At 43.6% G+C, this 21221-nt stretch overlaps 1 protein-coding gene across 1 annotated transcript in view; it reads left to right on the plus strand.

The window, feature by feature from the left end:
• Positions 1–21221, plus strand: part of tg (thyroglobulin) — a 613433-nt gene that overhangs the window by 69963 nt on the left and 522249 nt on the right. Inside the window, exons 10-15 of the mRNA XM_072468601.1 lie at positions 1274–2395; positions 4632–5225; positions 10845–11087; positions 14149–14352; positions 15523–15600; positions 17942–18054. Coding sequence (XP_072324702.1) covers positions 1274–2395; positions 4632–5225; positions 10845–11087; positions 14149–14352; positions 15523–15600; positions 17942–18054 — 2354 coding nt within the window. The remainder of the gene's footprint in view (positions 1–1273; positions 2396–4631; positions 5226–10844; positions 11088–14148; positions 14353–15522; positions 15601–17941; positions 18055–21221) is intronic.

Below are 21221 nucleotides of genomic sequence, written 5' to 3' on the forward strand. Positions count from 1 at the left end.
AGGAGTGTATACTTGTCTTGGGCTGGTATAGCGAATGTTTGCTAGATTGGTTCCTGGGCTGAGTTATATTCTTGTTCTAGTTTAGAAAAATGAGAGGTGAGTTAGTTGAAACATTCAAGTTTCTGAAGGCGCTTGACAAAATGACAATGAAAAGTTTCTTCCTGGCTGAGGAAACCAGAACAAGATAAAGGGTCAATCATTTAGGATTGTGGTGAGAAGAAATTTCTCACCCAACGGGTTTTGAATCATTGGAAGGTTGTGGATGCTCTATCGTTGAATATATATATTGCTGAGATGGACAGGTTTTATTTTGGCAGGGAATGAAGGCTTACAGGCAGAAAAGTGGAGTTGAGGCGGATGCTCAGCCTTGATCATGTTGAATGGAGCAGGTTCGAGGGATCTTATTGTCTGTTTCGTATTTAAAGACTGCTTTGGTCCTTCAGTGTCGAACTTAGGTAGAGGTTTGTACTGAACCGATTGTAAGAGGGCAGCTTACAGAGATTTGCTCATGGCAGAGGTCACATGACTACAGCAAACACGACACGAGATGTATCCATAGAATCCCTAAAGTGCAGAAGGAGACCATTTGGCCCATCGAGTCAGCACCGACCGTCCGAAAGAGCACCCTACCTAAGCCCAGTCCCCTGCCCTATCCTTGTAACCACAGCTAACCTTCACATCTTTGTAGTACTATTGCATTTCAACAGCCAAACTTAGTCAACGTTAGCCCTATTTCTTCCTTGTTCACAAATTAATTAGAGCTAGGCTTTTCAAGAGCGAGACTACTTACTCACAAAAATAGTGGTAGAACTTTGGAACTCTATCGCTCAAAGGGTTCTGAATAGCAGGTCAATTGGGGCTCTTGTGTCTCAGAGAGATGTTTATTATCTTTAAAAAAAATAAATTTAGAGTACCCAATTCATTTTTTCCAATGAAGGGGCAATTTAGGGTGGCCAATCCACCTACCCTGCACATCTTTGGGGTGTGAAGTCCACGCAAACACAGGGAGAATGTGCAAATTCCACACGGACAGTGACCCAGGGCCAGGATCGAACCTGGGACCTTGGCGCTGCGAGGCAGCAGTGCTAACCATTGCACCACCGTGCTGCCCTGGATGTTTCTTATCTCAGCATAAGAGGAGATATAGAGTAAAAATGGGTAAATGGGGTTGAGGTGCAGATCAGTCTAATTGAATGATGGAGCAGGTTCAAGGGACTGAATGGCCTTACTCCTGTGGTTAAATCATCCAATGGTTTAACTCTTTTAATTCCAGGGAATGGTGGAAATGATTGTATGTCGGAGAGAAAACGCAAGCTGTCACGACTTTTCTATGGACCTGTTGGTCACTTCAGTCAAAAGAATGTCTTCGCTGCACCTGCATCTCTGAGCCCAACATTGGAAAAGATTGGTGATTCGCTGAGCCGTTGCAGCCCCGACCTGAAGCAGCTGTTTATAAAATCTGGAATCTTGTTTTTCATCCCTCAGTTTGCTCCTCTGAACATTGGTCGGGCTGACCTAGACGTGATTCTTAGTGAGTTTGTGCAAGGAACGTTACTCTCCAAGGAGTTAGCACTCACTGCTCTTCAATTTTCTATGTCCCCCAAATCCTTTGTTGAAAATTTGTTTGGAGGCAAATTTCTGAAAAACCTGGGCCAATTCAATTTCACTGGGAGTCTCGGGAACAGGGGAACTTTTGATTTCAGTCAGTTCTTCCAGCAGATTGGCTTAACAGGAATGTACAGCGGAGGGAACTTTGTAGAACTTGCCAAATTGTTTTCCCCCATTGAAGACTCCTACTTCTCCAAAGAAACATCAGAATTCGCCAAGGACACCTTCACCTTGAACCGGACAATTGAGGACAATTTTGGGCGACCAGTAAACCTACAGGAGAACCAGAATATTGTAAAGTTAGTACTATCTCTATTCGAACGTCGGAATATCCTTACAACATTGCATGAAATCATCACCTGGTTTGGTGCAGATGACGATAACTTAGCTGAAACAGTCCTACTGGTTTTAAGAAGTGCCAGAGTTGGTACCTGTGACCGTCAGACTTCAAACCTCTATGTTCCAAGGTGCACCAGAGATGGAAGGTATGAAGAAGTTCAGTGCCAAGGCACAGACTGCTGGTGTGTGGACAGTCAAGGGATGGAGGTTTCGAAATCAAGAGTCCAGGGTCAAAGGCCACAATGTCCCACCAAATGTGAACACGAACGCAAGAGTTCAATAGACTTTAAAAGACGCCAACCAGCAGGATCTGATGTGTTCATTCCTTCATGTGGAGATGATGGCAGTTTTCTGTCCATGCAATGTGATGGGGTGAACTGCATCTGTGTGGATTTGCAGGGCAGGGAGATACCTGAAATAAGGAAATCAGCTGGAGGAGGCATTCAGTGTAAGTTCTGACGTATTTTATGTTGAATATTTTTTTGTTTTACTTTGGATTACGTAGGATATACAGCACAGAAAAAGGCCATTCAGCTTGTCCAGCTCATGCCAATGTTTATGGTTGCTCAAGCCTCCTCCTCCTATCTTTCCTCATCTAACTCAATAAGCATAATCTTCAAGTCCCTTCTCACAATGTGTTTCTTTAGCCTTCCTTGAAATGTATCTATACTATTCATTTCAACCACTCCCTACGATAGTGAGTTCCACATCTCATCACTGTTTTGGGTAAAGGAGTTTCTTTTGAATTCTTCATTTGATTTCTTAGTAACTATACTGTATTGATGGCCTCTAGTTTTGCTCTTCCGACAGGTGGAATCTCTGTGTCTGCTCCATCAAAATCTTTCATAATTTTCATAAGACCTCTACTGCGCCAGCCTTTAGCCTTGTACGTTCAGGAGAAAATAGGCTCAGTCAGTTCGTCCTCTCCTGATAGGTTACCCCTGTGGACCAGTTTTGCCCCTTTCCATAACTATTTAAAAATTAATAGAACTATGGTCACTGGTCCCAAAGTGGTCCCCCACCATCACCTTAGTCATTTGCCCTGCCCTATTTCCCCAGAGTGGGTCAGGTTTGCCCTTTCCCGAGTAGGACCCTCCACATACTGCCTGAGGAAACCTTCCTGAACACACTTAGCAAACTTCACCCCATCTAAGCTCTTAACACTCTGGCAGTCCCAGTCTATGTTAGGAAAAGTAAAATCCCCTACTATGCCAATCCTATTACTCCTGCAAGTCTCCCTAATCTCCCTACATATTTGTTCTTCTAATTCCCATTGACTATTTGGGGACCTATAGTACAACCCCAATAAGGTCACCATCCCCTTCTTATTTCTTAGTTCCACCCACAATGCCTCGCTGGATGATCCTTCGGTTATTTCATCTGATTACTGCTATGATGCGCCCCTTAAATCAAAAATGCAAACCCCCCTCCTCTCTTTCCTCTACCTCTGACCCGCCTAAAGCACCTGCACCCTGGAACATTAAGCTGCCAGTCCTGTCCCTCCCTTAGCCATGCTTCAGTTATGGTTATAATATCCCAGTCCCACGTACCTATCAATGCCCTGAGTTCATCAACCTTACTTGTCAGCCCTCTTGCATTGAAATAGATGCAATTTAATCTAACAGGTTTTCCCCGCTCCCTGCCATGCTCCTGCCTATCATGTCTATTCAGCTTGCCTTTGCTGAGTACTGCATCTCCTTTCAGCCTCTCATTTGCTTCCCTGCTGCTGAGGATCGCACCCCCTTGTCAATCTAATTTAAACCCTCCCTTGTAGCACTATCAAATCTGCCCCCCAGGTTATTGGTCCTCCTCCAGTTCAGATGTCCCTCTTAAACAGGCCACCTCTGCCCCAGAAAAAATCCCAATAATCTAAGAATCCGAATCCCTGCCCCCTGCACCAATTCTTTACCCACGCATTCATCTGCCATATTCTCCTGTTCTTACCTTCAGTAGCACATGGCACTGGACGTAATCCAGAGATTACCACCCTCAAAATCTCACTTCTTAACCTATGTCCTAGGTCTCTATAATCACTCCTCAGGACCTCATCCCTATTTATATTTATGTCATTTGTGCCAACGTGCACAACGCATCCTGGCTACTCCCCCTGCCCCTTGAGAATGTGCTGCAGCCGCTCCGAGATATCCTTGACCCGAGCACCCACTAAAACTGAAACTACACTTCAACAAGCATTTCATTGACTTTGAAGCATCCTGAGGTTGTGAAAGGTGCTACCTTAATGCAAGTTCCCTTTTTATTCTTCGCTGACTTCTTTTTATTTTTCCAGTCTTATTCGAATGTCGTTGACTTTTAATTGCCCTCTGAAGTATCCTAGCAAGACTCTCGGCTAGGAAAACTAAAAATATTCAATAAATACCAGCACTGTCAGTGAAGTTCACACCCAGATTTAATTATATAGAAAATGATCCAGTCACTTAGTTAAGTAAAGCTTGAGCAGTCTTATTCAGGACATTACGATTAGATGAGAAGATACAAGGCAGAGACTGCTACATTTCTTGTTATTAAAGGTATCAAGGGATCTTGGGATAGCTTGGGAAACTGTCATTGAGGAAGAAGATCAGCCATGAATCAGTTGAATGGTGGAGCAAGCTCATGGGACAACATGGCCTAATCTTCCTATTTTCTCTGTTACTATGTATTGTAATATCCTTTTCTCCTTCCAGGTCCCAGTTCTTGCCAGTTATCTGCAGCTGAGAGTTTCATAAAGACAGTTGAAATACTGCTGTCAGATCGAAGCTCATTCTTGGGATCTGCAGTCTACACAGCTCAGTGCCAAGACAATGGAGACTGGCGCCAAGTCCAGTGTGATGGCCCGCCACAACAAGCTATTGAATTTTATCAACAGTGGATTTCTCAAAACAATGGAGGACAGGAGCTGCCATTCACTGCTGTCTTAAATGAGATCAGTGGATACCGCGAGTCATCTCCCGCTTCCAGGAGTTTTGAGGTGTTTGTCAAGGAACTCTATGAAAAGGAGCATCAGCATGTCTTCTCCGTGTTCTCTAGATACCCAACATTCGATTCTATTTCTGATGATGATTTTGCAGCTATTGTCACATCTGAACCGGGCACCAATATCTTGCTGAACCCCTATGTGTTTTGGAAATTGCTGTTCGGCACCGTAATGCACTATCCTGGTTCATATTCTGATTTCAGTGTGAAACTAGATAACATGGAACTGCGGAGGTGCTGGTGCGTTGACGACAAAGGACAAGAGCTGCGAGGGACTAAAACTGAAATAAGTCGATTTCCACAATGTAAGCAATAGTCCAGTTAGAATTTCTTTCAAGTGCACTTGTTCCCTCCTTCTGTCACTCTTCCCTTCTTAATTTCTCTGTCAATCCTTTCTTTCCTGTCTCCATCACCCTTATTTTTCTTCTCTCATCTCATTGACCATCTATGACTCTCCTTTCCTGTCCCTTAACTTAACCTCCATTGTTTGCTCTTCCATACCATTTTCATCCTTTCTATCCTTCTTTCTGTCAATATATTCTTCTCACTTTCGTTCTCATCCCCATCCCTCTTGTGCGATCACTAGTCTTCATAAGTGTGAAATTGGTCTTTGCCAGGAGCACAAGATGGGTCATCATGAATCAAGAGCCGCCATTTTACACCGTGCTAGATTTTACAAAATCAAACATCATTTAAAACTGGCTATTGTCTTGCGCCATCACACATCTACTGCAGCTCACCTGCAATCGCTCTGCGATGTCAACCATTCAACATATGCCTGGTTGTGACTGACCCCTTCTACAGCTGTCTTTGCCCTCTAGAATTGATCGCTGTAGCATTTTCTTTTCGGGATGTCACTATTTATGTTCTTTTGTCTCTTGTAATTCAATCACCTTTTCATTTGACTTATAAGCTGTGTATGGAATTTTAAGCATTCGTCTTAACATTCCCATTTCGCAGGTCCCTATTTTCTTCCACAGATCTTTACTGATTGTCCAGGTTTCTGGGCCACGCAGGGAGGTAGATGGGATATAGCATTTTTTTCCTTGTTACAACCTTGCCTTTTCTTGTTAACACGTTCTTCACCTTCACAAAATTATTTCTGACTATTACTATCCTTCGTCTGACTTCAGATCGATCATTTTCTGTTATTATTGTTCAACAGACAAATGTATCTACTTATTCCAATGTGACACCATCCATTTAAATCTTCACTCATGTTTCTTTCAATGTGTTACTTCTAATTTTGTCTTTTTTTTGTCCATTCTCCATCCATATTCTAAGCCGATTCACGATGAGCGCATTTACTCCACTGGCAAAGACCATTTTCATCCACTAATCTGATTTTCAGTCTTGTGCCTAACTTATTCCATATTTTTCTTGCTCTATTATTATCTCATATCCTGTGGCCGTCTTTCATTGCCTCAATTTCATTGTTATGCAATCAATCTCACACACTTCTTGGTTTCCTTATTAATCTCTCATTCTTTTACACTATTTTAATTTCCTTGTAACTCTTATTATTCAAACTATCTTGGCTTCCTTATTACTCTCCTACACTCTCACTGCCTTTGTTTCTTTGTTAGTCTATCACTCTCACTGTCCTGATTTTCGTGTCACATTCACTTTGTCTCCCCCCACCTTATTACGTTAACATTCTTAAACTGTTTGCTTTCCTTATTACATTAAACATTTATACAATTGGATACTCGTGTGTCTCTTTTGCTCTCTCACATTGTCTAAGTTTCTTTTTTATTGGTTCATTGTCTTAGAAACATAAAAACACAGAAAATAAGAGCAGGAGGAGGCCCTTCGAGCCGGCTCTGCAATTCATTATAATTATGATTGATCATCCAACTCAATCGCCTCATCCCAATTTTCTTAATTTGATTGTTATTCTATAAGATTTGCATCGGTTTATAGGGAAAATAGTTGACGTTTATCTTACTTCCGAGGAACAAAGAAATCGAGGAACAGTAGCCTATTTAGTTCTTTGTGCCTTTTCCGCCATTTTATTAGGTCACTGCTGATCTGTTCATCAACTCCACTTACCTGCTGTTGATTCACATCCATGATAACCTTACCTAGCAAAAACCCATTAGTCTCTACCTTGTAAGTTCCAATTGGCTCAAGCATTTAGCTCTTTACGGGAGTTCCAAATTTCCACTATTCTTCACTCAAAAAAATGTTTCTTCTGATTACTCTCGCAAAATTCCAAGCTCTAATTTTCATATTGTGGTCCCTTGTTCTGGATTTCCCTCCAATATGATGTTTTATCTGCATCCACCTTAGAAAATGTATTTATCACTCTAATGTCCTTTATTATATCTCCCCAACACCTTCTAATCTCAAGAATGTGCAAACCAAGATTATGCAACCTAGCCTCATAGTTAAATTGTCTACGTCCTGGTGAGAGAGTATAAGAAGAGACCGGCAGCGAACATAAAAGATTCCAAAAGTCTTCTATCGACATAAAATAGTAAAAAAGGTTCATTTAAGATGGCAAGATGAGGAGTGGGGCTAATTAGGGACCAAAAAGGATTCATGTTGGAGACTGGGGGCATGTTTGAGGTACTAAATGAATAATTTTTATTTGTCCTTACCAAGGAATAAGACGCTGTCCAAATCATAGAGAATGAGGAGATAGATCAGACACTTAACAGGTTTAGAATTGGTAAGCAGAGGTATTAGCTGGGCTCTTTGCACTTACAGTTGATAAAGCTCCAGGACTTGATGAGATGCATTCAAGAGTACTGAATGAAGTAAGACTGCAATTGCGAAAGCACGTGCCATAATTTGCTAATCTTCCTTAACTCAGGGGTGTGCCAGAGGACTGGAGGATTGCAAATGTTATATTCTTGTTAAAAAGAGGGAGTAAAGATAAGCTCAACGACTACAGGCCAGTCAGTTTAACGTCAGTAATGGGAAAGATTTTTGAAATTATATTTTGTGACAAAACTGATATTTGCTTGGGAAAGTTCAGGTTAATTAAGGAAAAACAGCATGGATTTAGTAAGGGAAAACCATGTTAAACTAACTTACTTGAGTTTCTCAGTGAGGCAACAGAGTGATCGAATAAAGGTAATGCTGTTGATGTAGTATACACGGATGTCCAAAAGGAATTTACTAAAGTGCCACAAAACTGGCTAGTAAGAAGATATAGAGCTCATGAACTAAAGGGGACAGTAGCAGCATGGATATAAAATTAATTGACTTACAGGAGGCAGATGCTAGAGTTTTACGTTGCCCCATCCCAGTGGATTTTGAGGCTGTGGTGAGTGTATGGGTTCCCACATGCCCCGATCCAGACACAATTTTACAGTGGGGCGGACAGGGCTTCGGATGGGAAGCCCACTCTTGCCCCTATTTCCTGGCCTAGCCTCCAATTTTTAGGCAGGCATTTTGAACAACTGAAGTATAACATCCTCAATTTTGCATTCAAATCTCCTTGAGATAAAGGACTTTCTTGCTTTGCTCTTATTCCCTCCTGGCTGGCACACATGCTTCAGCTCAACAGGGAGGGAGAATAATTTTCACTGTAGATTTTAGCAGAGTGAAAATCCTCTCCAATTGTCAGACAATGCGAGCTACAAATGAAGGAGGGTATTAAGATGTAATACTCAGTTGAGATTATTTCCCCAAATTTATAATTGGTAATACTTTCCCCTATTTATGAACTGAATGCTGAAACTTCATTGATGACGGCAGTGCCATGACCTGTTTGCAGGCACCTGCCAACTTTGCACTTTAGCTTCTCAAGAGTGGCTTTGAGAAAGTTGCACATCATAAACCTACCCCTTGACGTTCACCCGCTCCCGGAACTAATGCATCAGTTATCCACTTGGTGCCTCCCTCCACCACGACATGATCCAGATCAGATGTTTGTAGTGGGGAATTGCAACTATTGTTTGTGGTTTGGTCAATCGCAATAGATAGCATCTTGTTTGACTTTGGGTAATCCCAAAGCACTTTACAGCTTTTATTTGAAAGCACTTACTTTAATGAGACACTTTTGAAATGTAGTCTCTGTTGTAATTTAGGCAACGTGGCAGCCACTTTGCATACAGTAGGTTCCCATAAACAGCATTCAGGGCTGGTTTAGCACAGGGCTAATTCGCTGGCTCTTAAAGCAGACCAAGGCAGGCCAGCAGCACAGTTCAAATCCCGTACCAGCCTCCCCGAATAGGCGCCGGAATGTGGTGACTTGGGGCTTTTCACAGTAACTTCATTTGAAGCCTACTTGTGACAATAAGTGATTTTCATTTCATGAAACAAGTGATCATATCATTCACCTTCTAGGTGTTTCTTAAGAGATCAATATCGGTCAAGACATGGGAGAGATCTCCCCTCATCTTTTTCAGATTCAACCCTCTTTTATGTTCACCTGAAAGGGTAGACATGCAGGGCCTCAGTTTTATGTTTCATTTGACAGTAATGCAATAGTTTTAAAAGTAGTAAGGGAAACATTATCCCCATATATATTAAACCCTGAGCTCAAACCATCAAAAGATGATTGGCTGGTGAGTCATCACGTTACTGTTTGTGGAATGTTTCTGGCTGAGAATGGCCATATATTCCAACGTAGCTTCTAAAAGTGCTTTATTGGATTTGGAACATTTTGAGATATACTGATGTGATTAAACTGAATTTTATTATGTGAGGTCTTTGTTACTTTTTTCATTGGCCAAGCTTTAATGGAATAAAATGTTTCCACAAGAATATTGTTTTATTCTTGCTAAATCATGAGGAGGCTAAACAAAGTAGAGGGAGAGAAACTGTTCCCGCTCATAAAACGATCAAGAACGAGAGGGCACAGATCTAAAGTGACTTGTCAAAGAGGCAAATGCGATGTGAGAAAAAACTTTTTCACACAGTGAGTGGTTCAGGTCTGGAATGCACTGCCTGGAAGTGTGGTGGTGGCAGGTTCAATCGAGGCATTCAAGAGGGCATTAGATGATTAGTTGAATAAAAACAATGTCAGGGGTACGGGGAAAAGTCAGGAGAATGGCACTATGTCAGATGCTCGTTTGGAGGGCCAGTACCGTCTCCTTCTGCACCATCTTCCAGCACTTTCTATTCTTATTTCAGAATTTAAGCCTCTATAGTATTTTGCTTTTATTTAACTTTGAGCCTTTCTGGGTTAGACAAGTTTGAAAATATTTTAAATTTAATATGAACCAATTTAATGCCGTAGAATTTGGACCTTTTCTTTAGGATTGATGGTATCAGCGTATTACGGTAAAACAATTACCACTTCAATCCTCCATGATGCACCATTTGTACCATGGTGCTGTACACTAGGAGAAAAATAAGGATTATTTTTGTTCTGCTTTGCTCAGCATTCAATCCTGTTCCTGATTTGGGAATATTTGATGGTCAACATAGGCTGTATTTACTCAGCGGATATTAGAGGATGCATTACTCTGTATATGGTGCCCATTGTCCCTGGCCTGGATGTAACTAATGGAAGACTGAAGGCAATGCCTGCCAATTATTCCACTCTTTTTAAAATAAATTTAGAGTGCCCAATTCATTTTTTCCAATTAAGGGGCAATTTAGCGTGGCCAATCCACCTACCCTGCACATCTTTGGGTTGTGGGGGCAAAACCCACGCAAACACATGGAGAAGCCGTGAAGCAGCAGGGCTAACCCATTGCGCCACCGTGCTGCCCTAATTATTCCCTTCTTAAAACAATCCCTCACCTCTATAAGTATGAATTTTACCAAAATATGGAGGTGTTGCATATATTTGTGGCAACTTCCTTTGAACTGTGGAGAAATTAGAAATCAGTAATTCCTGTATACTGTGCATAACAAACATTAGTTATTTGGATTTCTGTTCAGTTTATAACTGATGTGTTATGCTTGTGTTGTGTATGATCATTGTGTTACATAATGTGCTATCCTTGTGTGTTACGTTCTAGGTCCAGGACCCTGTGATCGGGCTACTCAGCAAGTCTTTCAGTTCATTGGGCAGGCAGAGGAACTGATCCTGGCCTCCAACAATTCCAATATTTCCTTTACTCAGGGTTTCTTATTAGCTAGTGGAATACAACTGACTGAGAACGAACTGCTTCAGCCTTCTGGAATGTTCCAAAGTGGCCCTTCCTTTTCTGAAATTTTGTTGAGTGGATCTGACTATGCTGTTCGATTGGCTGTCCAATCCAGTGAGTAAATTGATTTAATGTCTGTGTGTGTATATGTTACTGCACTGACCTTTATGAGTAGATCTGTATTACCATCCCGATCCTGTGATTAGATTTGTTAATTGCACAAATTTAGTGAGTCAAGTCTGTAACACTATCCCTTCCCACACCAATTCCCACTCACACAATATTCCTGCCCTTGCTGACCTACATGGACTCATGGTTTCCAAATAACTCCAATTAAAACTTCTCATCCTGATACTTTAATCCTTTTGTAGCTTCACCCCTCCCTCCATCCCTCTGTGGCCTCCTCCAGCTGGAGAGAGCTAGGTCATTTTGGAGTGTAAATGTGTGGTTGTATTCCCTAAAGGACTGTGAATCTGGGTTAATCAACGTTTTCAAGATTGATCTTTTTGTTAGGTTAAGGGATATGGAGCAAAGACAATGAGGTTCAGTAACATATCAGATATGAGTTAACTGAATGGTTGACCACGCGTGAGGAGCTCAATGATCCACTCCTACGACGAACAACCTTACAGCCTCAACTACCTGCCTCCCAGATCTATGTGTCCCTCCAGCTTGTGTGCGTCTCTTCTTTTTTCCCACCACTGGAGGCTATGCCTTTATGCGACTCAGCTTACCCTCTGGATTTTTCACCCTTAACCTCTTTGCCTCGCCACCTATTCAAGACCCTCCTTAAAACTTACCTTTTGGCCATCATCCCTTGTATTGCAGCACGGTAGCATTGTGGATAGCACAATTGCTTCACAGCTCCAGGGCCCCAGGTTCGATTCTGGCTTGGGTCATTGTCTGTGCGGGGTCTGCACATCCTCCCCGTGTGTGTTTGGGTTTCCTCCGGGTGCTCCAGTTTCCTCCCACAGTCCAAAGATGTGCAGGTTAGGTGGATTGGCCATGATAAATTGCCCTTAGTATCCAAAATTGCCCTTAGTGTTGGGTGGGTTTACTAGGTTATGGGGATAGGGTGGAGGTGTTGACCTTGGGTGGGGTGCTCTTTTCAAGAGCCGCTGCAGACTCAATGGGACGAATGGCCTCCTTCTGCACTGTAAATTCTATGATATTGCCTTCTGTAACTCAACATTGGGGTTTGTTTAGCTCAGTTGGTGAGATGGCGAGAGTGGAGTGCAGAATGATACCAATGACATGGGCTCAATTCTTATACTGGCAGTGGTAGTTCATGGAGGACAGTCTCCTTGCCTCACCCCATGCTTGATACAGAGTGATGCCTCTCAAGCTCTGTAACCACTTGGTTCTCTCTCGGGGAAAGATAGCTCTGCTTTCTCCTTGACTCTGGCTAATCACCTCAACTTTATCAACTTGGAACAAAGTTGATCCAACATTCACTGACTTACCAAGAAAGGAAACGATTGGGCCTTAATTTTGCTTTGGCATCACCTAGCCACGTTTGCCATTATTTACATTTGGCCTTGTGCATTTATCATAGAATTTACAGTGCAGAAGGAGGCCATTCGGCCCATCGAGTCTGCACCAGCTCTTGGAAAGAGCACCCTACCCAAGGTCCACACTTCCACCCTATCCCCATAGCCCAGTAACCACACCCAACACTAAGGGCAATTTTGGACACTAAGGGCAATTTAGCTTGGCCAATCCACCTAACATGCACATCTTTGGAAACATTTAAGTTTCAATGCTGTTAGTGGCAAGTTGGTGTAAGTGTGAGATGATAACAGAGCAGTGATGGAAAACCAGACATCTGGGATTGAGTGAAAAAGGGCAAACAATTGTGTATATTCTTAAGCAATCATATTGAAGGGTTACATAATTAATGAGAAAGAAGAGTATTTAGAATTGATGAGTTCATTGCCAAATGAGTTACCAGACATATAAACGCGGAGAAAAATTAGGACTTTAATTTTCCAGTTTTTTGCGATTTACTTTACCTGCCAGTAGCACATCCCTGCCCAAGGGTTTCCCAGTGGTAGGGGATGGCTTCAATGGGAAATTCAATTGACGAGTGGCAGGAAGAGAGATCCCCGCTGTCAGCGAACTGCATGCTGCTGAGACTCTGAATGAACCTACTGTAAGTGATGAAGTCGATCCAGGCTTTATTAAGCGATGCTTGTCCCCAGCAGCTCAGCAACACAATGAAGCTCGGGTTCTTATACTCCGCCTTCAGGGCGGAGCCAGAAGTCGGCAGATCCAACCAGGACCCGGGATCTGTCAGCCAATAGCATCTCGGCTTCACAGGTCCCTCATGACCCCTAATACATACCACCACACCTACCCCGCCAGCAACTTAGGCTTCTGAAAGATCCCGATGTAAAACAAATTTAAATCAAAAAAGGAACACTCCACAGAAACAGAAGTCTCTCCCCCAACACGGAAACCGTGGCATTTCCCCCATGGAACTCACCACCAGCACTGTCCCCTGGCATTACCCGAGTATGACCCTCTCCCCCATAGGGTCTGTACTTGTCTGTGTGTCTCCGCCGGGTTGTTTGTCAGGTGTACGCTGTGGGGACCCTGTCGTGATTCATGTTGGTGTGCTTAACACCAACATGAATGGACAGCCTAACATGGGGAAGATAGGGCGGTGGGGAGGGGGGTTGGGGAGAGGGGGACAAATATGCATAAATGCCTGATATGCATATTCAATAAGATGTAAATGGAGATTCTGACTTTTAAAGTCAGGATTCCTGTTCCCTCATTGGTGGAGGACGGGGACAATTGGACAGGGAAATCCTGCCAGCGGTAAGCCATTTTGGGTCTCTCCTGCTCGATTCTCCGCCCCCTTCACCATTCTCATCCCCTGAAAATGGTGGTGGAAAATGCCCCCTATAACATTCCTGCATAAATAATGGTGGTGCCAATAGTCTTGCTGTTCTTTAAGCAGCTAATTTATGGGGCACTATGATAAAGATGTAAGAGCCATGCATCATGAGAAAACTACCAATAGTTAACAAAATCTCATCAATAAACTAAATCAGGAGTTTTAGATACTGTAAGCCATTCAGATAACTGATTAGTGTCAGCCAGGTGACTTTTGCATGCTATACTTTGGAGAATTGTGTTGTTAACCAGCTCAGTGTTTTCTGTGTTAAAGTCACTTGCGTGTCAAGCTCTTGTTCCATGTTCTACCTGAGTTTGCTAATGAGATACCTCCAAACAGCCCTGCATTTCAACAGGAGAAACCAATTGATCAAGAAAGGGATTCTTGGTGAGTTGACTGTAAAAGGTTACAGCCCCTACATTCCTCAATGCGATGGCCTTGGAAACTGGAAACCAACTCAATGCTATGAGAGCACTGGTGAGTGCAGTGATTTAACTTGAACATATCACCCACAGTATAGAAAACTAAAACATTTCACCAGGGAGCCAGAGGGTGATAGAAAATGATAGAATTGCATAACAACACTAACTTGTTTTCCTGTAATTCCCCTTGAAGGGGTGCATCTCAAAGTATAGATGTGAGGCAGGCTTTTGCATAGACAATGGAAAAGGCAAGAGGGAGATGGGAGGGATTAAATGGGGCACCAACAAAATGTTTGTTCGGAAAGGTTCCTGAAGGAAGAAAGAGCGGTGCCAAGACACAATGCTTTTATGAAAGAGTTCCAAAGACTGTTAGATCATTACAGGTCAGGCACAATGGGTTAATCAACATATGAGACAGAAAGATAAGTTAATATGCCTACACCACATGAACTGCAGCAGCTCAAGAAGGCGGCTCACCGCCACATTTTCAAGGACAAGTCGGGGTGGGCAATAAATGCTGGTCTCAGCAGCGATGCCCACATCCCATGAAAGAATTTAAAAAATGATCTTTCAGGTATTGCTCTGTGCATGCAGCTGTTGCTGCTTTCATCATTTACACTAAAAGTATGAGAAAACTGTTGTCTTTAACAAGAGGGAAGCTGGATAGTATGGTCAGTTAGCATAATAAGATTTCACTTCTAGGATTTGAGTGTTAGTTTGGACTGGTGAGCTGGCTTAAAAGGGATGTGATGAAGGGAAAATATAACAACCTCCATTAGATTGCTGTCAGTATCTCAATTCCAATTATTCTGTCAGCACACACCATTTGAAACCTTGATGGGATTCTATTCTGTCATTCAGCATTCTCTGGTGCAATGGTTAGCACCAGGGAACCAGGTTCAATTCTGGCCATGGGTGACTGTGTGAAGTTTGCACGTTCTCCCCAGTGTCTGTGTGGGTTTCCTCCGGGTGCTCCGGTTTCTTCCCACAGCCCACAGATGTGCAAGTTAGATGGATTGGCCATGCTAAATTGCCCCTTAGTGTCTAAACGATGGCAGGTTAGGTAGGGTTACGGGGATAGGGCGGGGAGTGGACCTAGGTAGGGTGCTCTTTCGGAGGGTCGGTGCAGACTCGATGGGCTGAATGGCCTCCTTCTGCACTGTCAGGATTCTATGGACTGGGCCCTTTTTCCTTCAATACTGAAATTCTCTTTTGTTCACTACAGGTCACTGTTGGTGTGTGGATGAGATCGGAAGTTATGTTCATGGTTCACTGGTTCATCGCTTGACCCAGATACCTCAATGTATGTTGGAAGTTGTACAAAATCCTGCTGCGTATATCCTAACACACCCAGTCCCATTCACCCATCACCCCAGGGATGCATTAGATCCTCCACAGGCAATGCTTCAAATTTAGAATTCTCAACCTCGTGTTCAAATCCCACAAAAAAAACTAAAACAGATATCTCAGGCCCCCATAAAAGAAGGTTAGGTAGATGGTTTTAAAAGATCTTACTGCTCCCGATCTGTAACTTCCTCCAGCCTGCACCCCTCTAGAAACTATGCATTCCTCCAATTCTTGCTTCTTGCACCTTCTCTAGTTTCCTTTTTCCATCAATAATATCCGTGCTTTTATCTGCCAGGATACTAAGCTCTGGAATTCCATCCCTAAACCTCTGCCTCTCCATCCCTTCGCCTTTTAAGATTCTCCTTACATCCTACCTCTTTGACCAAGTCTAAGTTAAATATGTTACTGTCAGATCATGTGGCTTGGTGTCAAATGTTGTTTGCTGCCTGCTCATGGGAAGAATCTTGTCAAGCCTGACCGCATTAAAAGTGTTACATATATACAAGCTGTTGTTCAACTGAGCAGGTAGCAAGGGTGCCCATCCAAAGTTGGTAGGGTTCTTTTTCACAAATGCATATTGAATCCTGAGACCTGAATGCAATTTTAAATCCACTCCCTGAATGGGTAGCCCGGTGAATTTTACCACCTAATTCACATTGTTACTCTCCCATGGAAAACAAGTCTGCAGTTAGAATCAGACGTTCCACTCCTAAATTACTTAACTGGCTGAAAAGTGCTTTTGGGGATCCTGGGTGGTGAATTTCATTATATAAATGTTACCACTTTCTTTATTTTTCTACAAACTATAGTGTGGGATTTTCTACATTCCCCACTGCGTGTTTTGCGGCAGCAGAGGCAGATCACCATTGGTGGGATCTTCCAGTGAAACAGCCAGAAAATCCCACCCATTGAGCTCACTCACTCTTTCGCTCGATTTCATATCATTTATTATTTACCTTTTCATAGACTCATAGAATCCCTACAGAGCAGAAGGAGGCCATTTGGCCCATCGAGTCAGCACCGATTCTCCAAAAGAACACCCCATCTAGGCCCAATCCCCGCCCTATTCCCTTTATCCCACCTAACCTTTGGACACGTTGGGGCAATTTAGCATGGCCAATCCACCTAATCCAATATACATCTTTGGATTGTGGGAGGAAACCGGAGCAAACCTACGCAGACACGGGGAGAATGTCCAACTCCATACAGACAGTGACCCAAAGCCGGTCTCTGGTGCAGTGAAGCAGCAGTGCTAACCACTGTGCAACCGTGCCATCCAATCATCAACCTAATACTCTTTCAAAAAGATTTATGGAATTTTTCAACATTTTCTTTTTTCTTTGAATTATGGTGGTCAGAGAAATCTGTTTTAGTTTTTGCTGAAGCCTTCCCATGCTGAAGGACTGAGTTCTCACTGGGGTTATGTAACACGTGTCAATACGCTATTCCACTACAGGGGGCATCACAACAGAGTCCAATACTTTCTTTACCTGACTTCTCCCGAACTTGAAGGGAGAAGTATACAGAGTCATAGAATTGTCACACTGTAGAAAGAGATCAATGGCCCATCATGTCTGCACTGGCCTGCCAAATGTTCACCTCACCAATTCCATTCCTGTGCATTCTCTCTTTTCAGATAACAGTGTAATTCCTCTTTGAATGCTTCAATTTAACCTGCCTCCACCACACTCTCAGGCAATGTATTCCAGACCTTAACCACTCGCTGTGTAAAAAATGTCTTCCTGCATAAACTATTGTTTCTTTCACTGATTACTTTAAACCTGTGCCCTCACATTCTTGATCCTTTCACAAGTGGGAATACTTCGTCCCTACCTATACTAATTGTGGCTGAGAACAGCCAATTGAGCACGGTTTAGAGATAACATTTGCATCCTTCCTAATCTATAGGACTCAGCTGCTGACATAACACCAACTCGTTGACCTGTTGAGGAAGCCCACTCACTTTTTAAAAAAATATCCGTTTCCTTTTTTTCCCTTTGACTAGGGTCTTCAAGAGTCACGCACTACGCAAATGATAGGGAGATTGTAAAATTGGTAACGGAGCTGTGACCACCAGTGTCTCCCTGACATTTCCCTTTCTCTCTCCAACGGCTTGACTCAGATTACCAACTCATCACAGAGAGAGTTGCCTCTGCATATCCGTAACTTACTTGGCTTGGGTTTCATCTCTCTCAATTCTGAATTCTGGAGGCACATTGGAATGGGGATAGTTGATGTATGTGACAATAACTATCCATTAAAGTGTTGCAGTTAGTGTTTCACTCTTCCTTTTGCAGGTCAGATGCCATGCCAACGCTCTCAGACCAATGCAGCTCTGGCTGGATGGAAGCATGTGGGCCTCCAGCTTAATACCACTACCAGAGATTTATTCTCCCCAAATTGTACTGAGGTAATTTTGAAATAGAATATTGAGGCACCCTACCACCATCGTTGCCATTTTATTGACGACTCATTTTTAAAGAAGAAATTTCACCATTAGGATTCCCCTTAAAGTTGGAGAAATTCCCTGACAAACCATATTAAAAGCCATCATGTCAATATGACTCCAATTAAAAAGAGCGATTTACCTTTAGGCATCTCTCTGAAGGAAATAGTCTCATCATTAAGGCCCCTTTTAACAGGAGATCATCACAATCTCTTTAAAAGAGAGGGAAAAAAATCCCATTCAGACACCCTTCTGGAGGAAGGAGGCTCACCATTGTGTCCCCTTTGAAAGAGAATGCTCCTCGTCATTTCTGAATCATAGTTTGCTTTGAAGTTTAAATCTTAGCTGACCATATAAAATACCATCAATTATAACACACAGTACTTAATGGAGTTTCATTTGCTCAGCCAGCTCTGAAATCAAACCAGCTGTGGACTTCAAACAGTTCAGATACTAAAATGCAACTTCATAGCAACACTACCAAAAATACTAGGAACATTATTGACAAACCAGAATAAAGTTCAGACATCTGCATTGGATAAGATGGTGAGGTGACAGAATGAGTTAAATTGATGGATACTTACCATTAATTTAGCAATAGTTCCGGGTGATTGCATTACGGCCGACATCATTAATTAGCAATGCACAAACCGAGTAAGTCACAGATCAAAAGGAATTTATTAGAAATCCCAGAGAGGCTTCTTGCTGACACCATTTTAAACAGACCAATATCCAGTTTTGATCTGACTCACCATTGCCTTTTAAAAGTGCTTCCCAAGAGAACAAGTTCTTATTGTTGATTTCTTCACCTTCAGTCTTCCCTCTTTTAAGGAGGCAGTGTTAGCATCGGCAACCTTTATTAGAGGCAGACTGACCATGAGGATCTGCTGAAAAGATAGCAATAAAACACTATTTCGGGGGAGACATAATTGCCAGTGCCCCTTTTAGAAATGTACACTCACCATTAGGATCTTCTTTTAGAAAAAACATGCACATCCGTATTCTGGATGATTCTGGAACAGTCCCGGCAGATTGGAGGGTGGCAAATGCAACCCCACTATTTAAGAAAGGAGGGAGGGAGAAAACAGTTAATTACAGACCGGTTAGCCTGACATCAGTATAAGGGAAAATACCAGGGGCGTCATTCTCCGACCCCCCAGCGGGTCGGAGAATGGCCGTTGGCCGCCGTGAATCCCACCCCCGCCGGTTGCCGAAGTCTCCGGTACCGGAGATTGGGCGGGGGCGGGAATCGGGCCACGCCGGTTGGCGGGCTCCCCCGCTCAATTCTTCGGCCCGGATGGGCCGAAGTCCCACCGAGAAATTGCCTGTCCCGCCGGCGTAAATTAAAGTAGGTATTTACCGGCGGGACAAGGCGGCGCGGGCGGGCTCCGGGGTCCTGGGGGGGGCGCGGGGCAATCTGGCCCCGGGGGGTGCCCCCACGGTGGCCTGGCCCACGATCGGGGCCCACCGATCCGCGGGCGGGCCTGTGCCGTGGGAGCACTCTTTCCCTTCCGCCTCCGCAACGGCCTCCACCATGACGGAGGCGGAAGAGACTCTCCCCACCGCGCATGCGCGGGAAACTGTCAGCGGCCGCTGACACTCCCGCGCATGCGCCGCCCGGGGATGTCATTTCCGCGCCAGCTGGCGGGGCAACAAACGCCGTTTCCGCCAGCTGGTGGGGCGGAATCCCTCTGGCGCCGGCCTAGCCCCTCAATGTCGGGGCTCGGCCCCCAAAGATGCGGAGCATTCCGCACCTTTGGGGCGGCGCGATGCCCGTCTGATTGGCGCCGTTTTGGGCGCCAGTCGGCGGACATCGCGCCGTTGGGGGAGAATTTCGCCCCAGAGTCTATTATAAAGAGTGTGATAACAAGACCCTGAAAAAATATCAACAGGATTAGACAAAATCAACATGGATTTATAAAAGGGAAATCATGTTTAACAAACCTACTGGTGCTTTTTGAGGATGTAACTAGTAGAATAGACAAGGGTGAACCAGTGGCTGTGGTGTATTTGGTTTTCAGAAAACTTTTGATAAAGTCCCACATAAGAGGTTAGTATGCAAAATTAAAACGCATGGGACTGGAGGTAATGTATTGCATGGATTGAGAATTGATTAGCAGACAGGAAACAAAGGGTAGGAATAAATAGGTCCTCTTCACAATGGCAGGCAGTGACTAATAGGGTTCCACAGGGATCAATACTTGAACCCCAGCTATTCACAATATGCATCAATGATTTTAATGAGAGAACTTTTATAAAGCCACAAAGGCATCCACACCAAGTAGTTCAGAGAAACTTAATTTATTCGCAATAACTATTATACACATCACACGGTAGATCCCAACTGGGGCTGCCAAGCTGATGCCTAACTAGCTGGCTTTATATGCCATACAACCATACACTGTTCATAGGTCCCCCGCCCCCTTAACGTGGGAGCTCGTATTTGATTTGATTTGATTTATTGCCACATGTACTGAAGTACAGTGAAAAGTATTTTTCTGGGGCCGAGGGAAAGTACACGGTGCGTACAAAGTAGACAAAGAGAATAATCAACAGAGAACATTGACAAATGGTACATCGACAAACAGTGATTGGTTACAGTGTGGAACAAGGGGCCAAACAAAGCAAATACATGAGCAAGATCTCATAGTTTTCTTACGGGGAATAATGTTCTTACAGGGAACATATCAGACCGAGGGGGAGTCGTTGAGGAGTCTTGTAGCTGTGGGGAAGAAGCTGTTCTTATGTCTGGATGTGCGTGTCTTCAGACTTCTGTACCTTCTGCCTGATGGAAGGGTCTGGAAGAAGGCAATGCCTGGGTGGGAGGAGTCTCTGATAATGCTGTCTGCCTTCCTGAGGCAGCGGGAGGTGTATTCAGAATCAATGTGGGGGTGGCAAGCTTGTGTGATGTGCTGGGCTGAGTTTACCACACTCTGCAGTTTCTTGCGATTTTGGACCGAGCAGTTGCCAGACCAAGCTGTGATGCAGCTGAATAGGATGCTTTCCATCGCACATCTGTAGAAGTTTGTGAGAGTCGATGCAGACATGCCAAATTTCTTTAGCTTCCATAGGAAGTGGAGACGTTGTTGGGCTTTCTTGACTGTTGCATAACGTGAGTGGACCAGGACAGA

The sequence above is a fragment of the Scyliorhinus torazame genome, chromosome 11 (assembly GCF_047496885.1).
Source record: "Scyliorhinus torazame isolate Kashiwa2021f chromosome 11, sScyTor2.1, whole genome shotgun sequence".
NCBI lineage: Eukaryota > Metazoa > Chordata > Chondrichthyes > Carcharhiniformes > Scyliorhinidae > Scyliorhinus > Scyliorhinus torazame.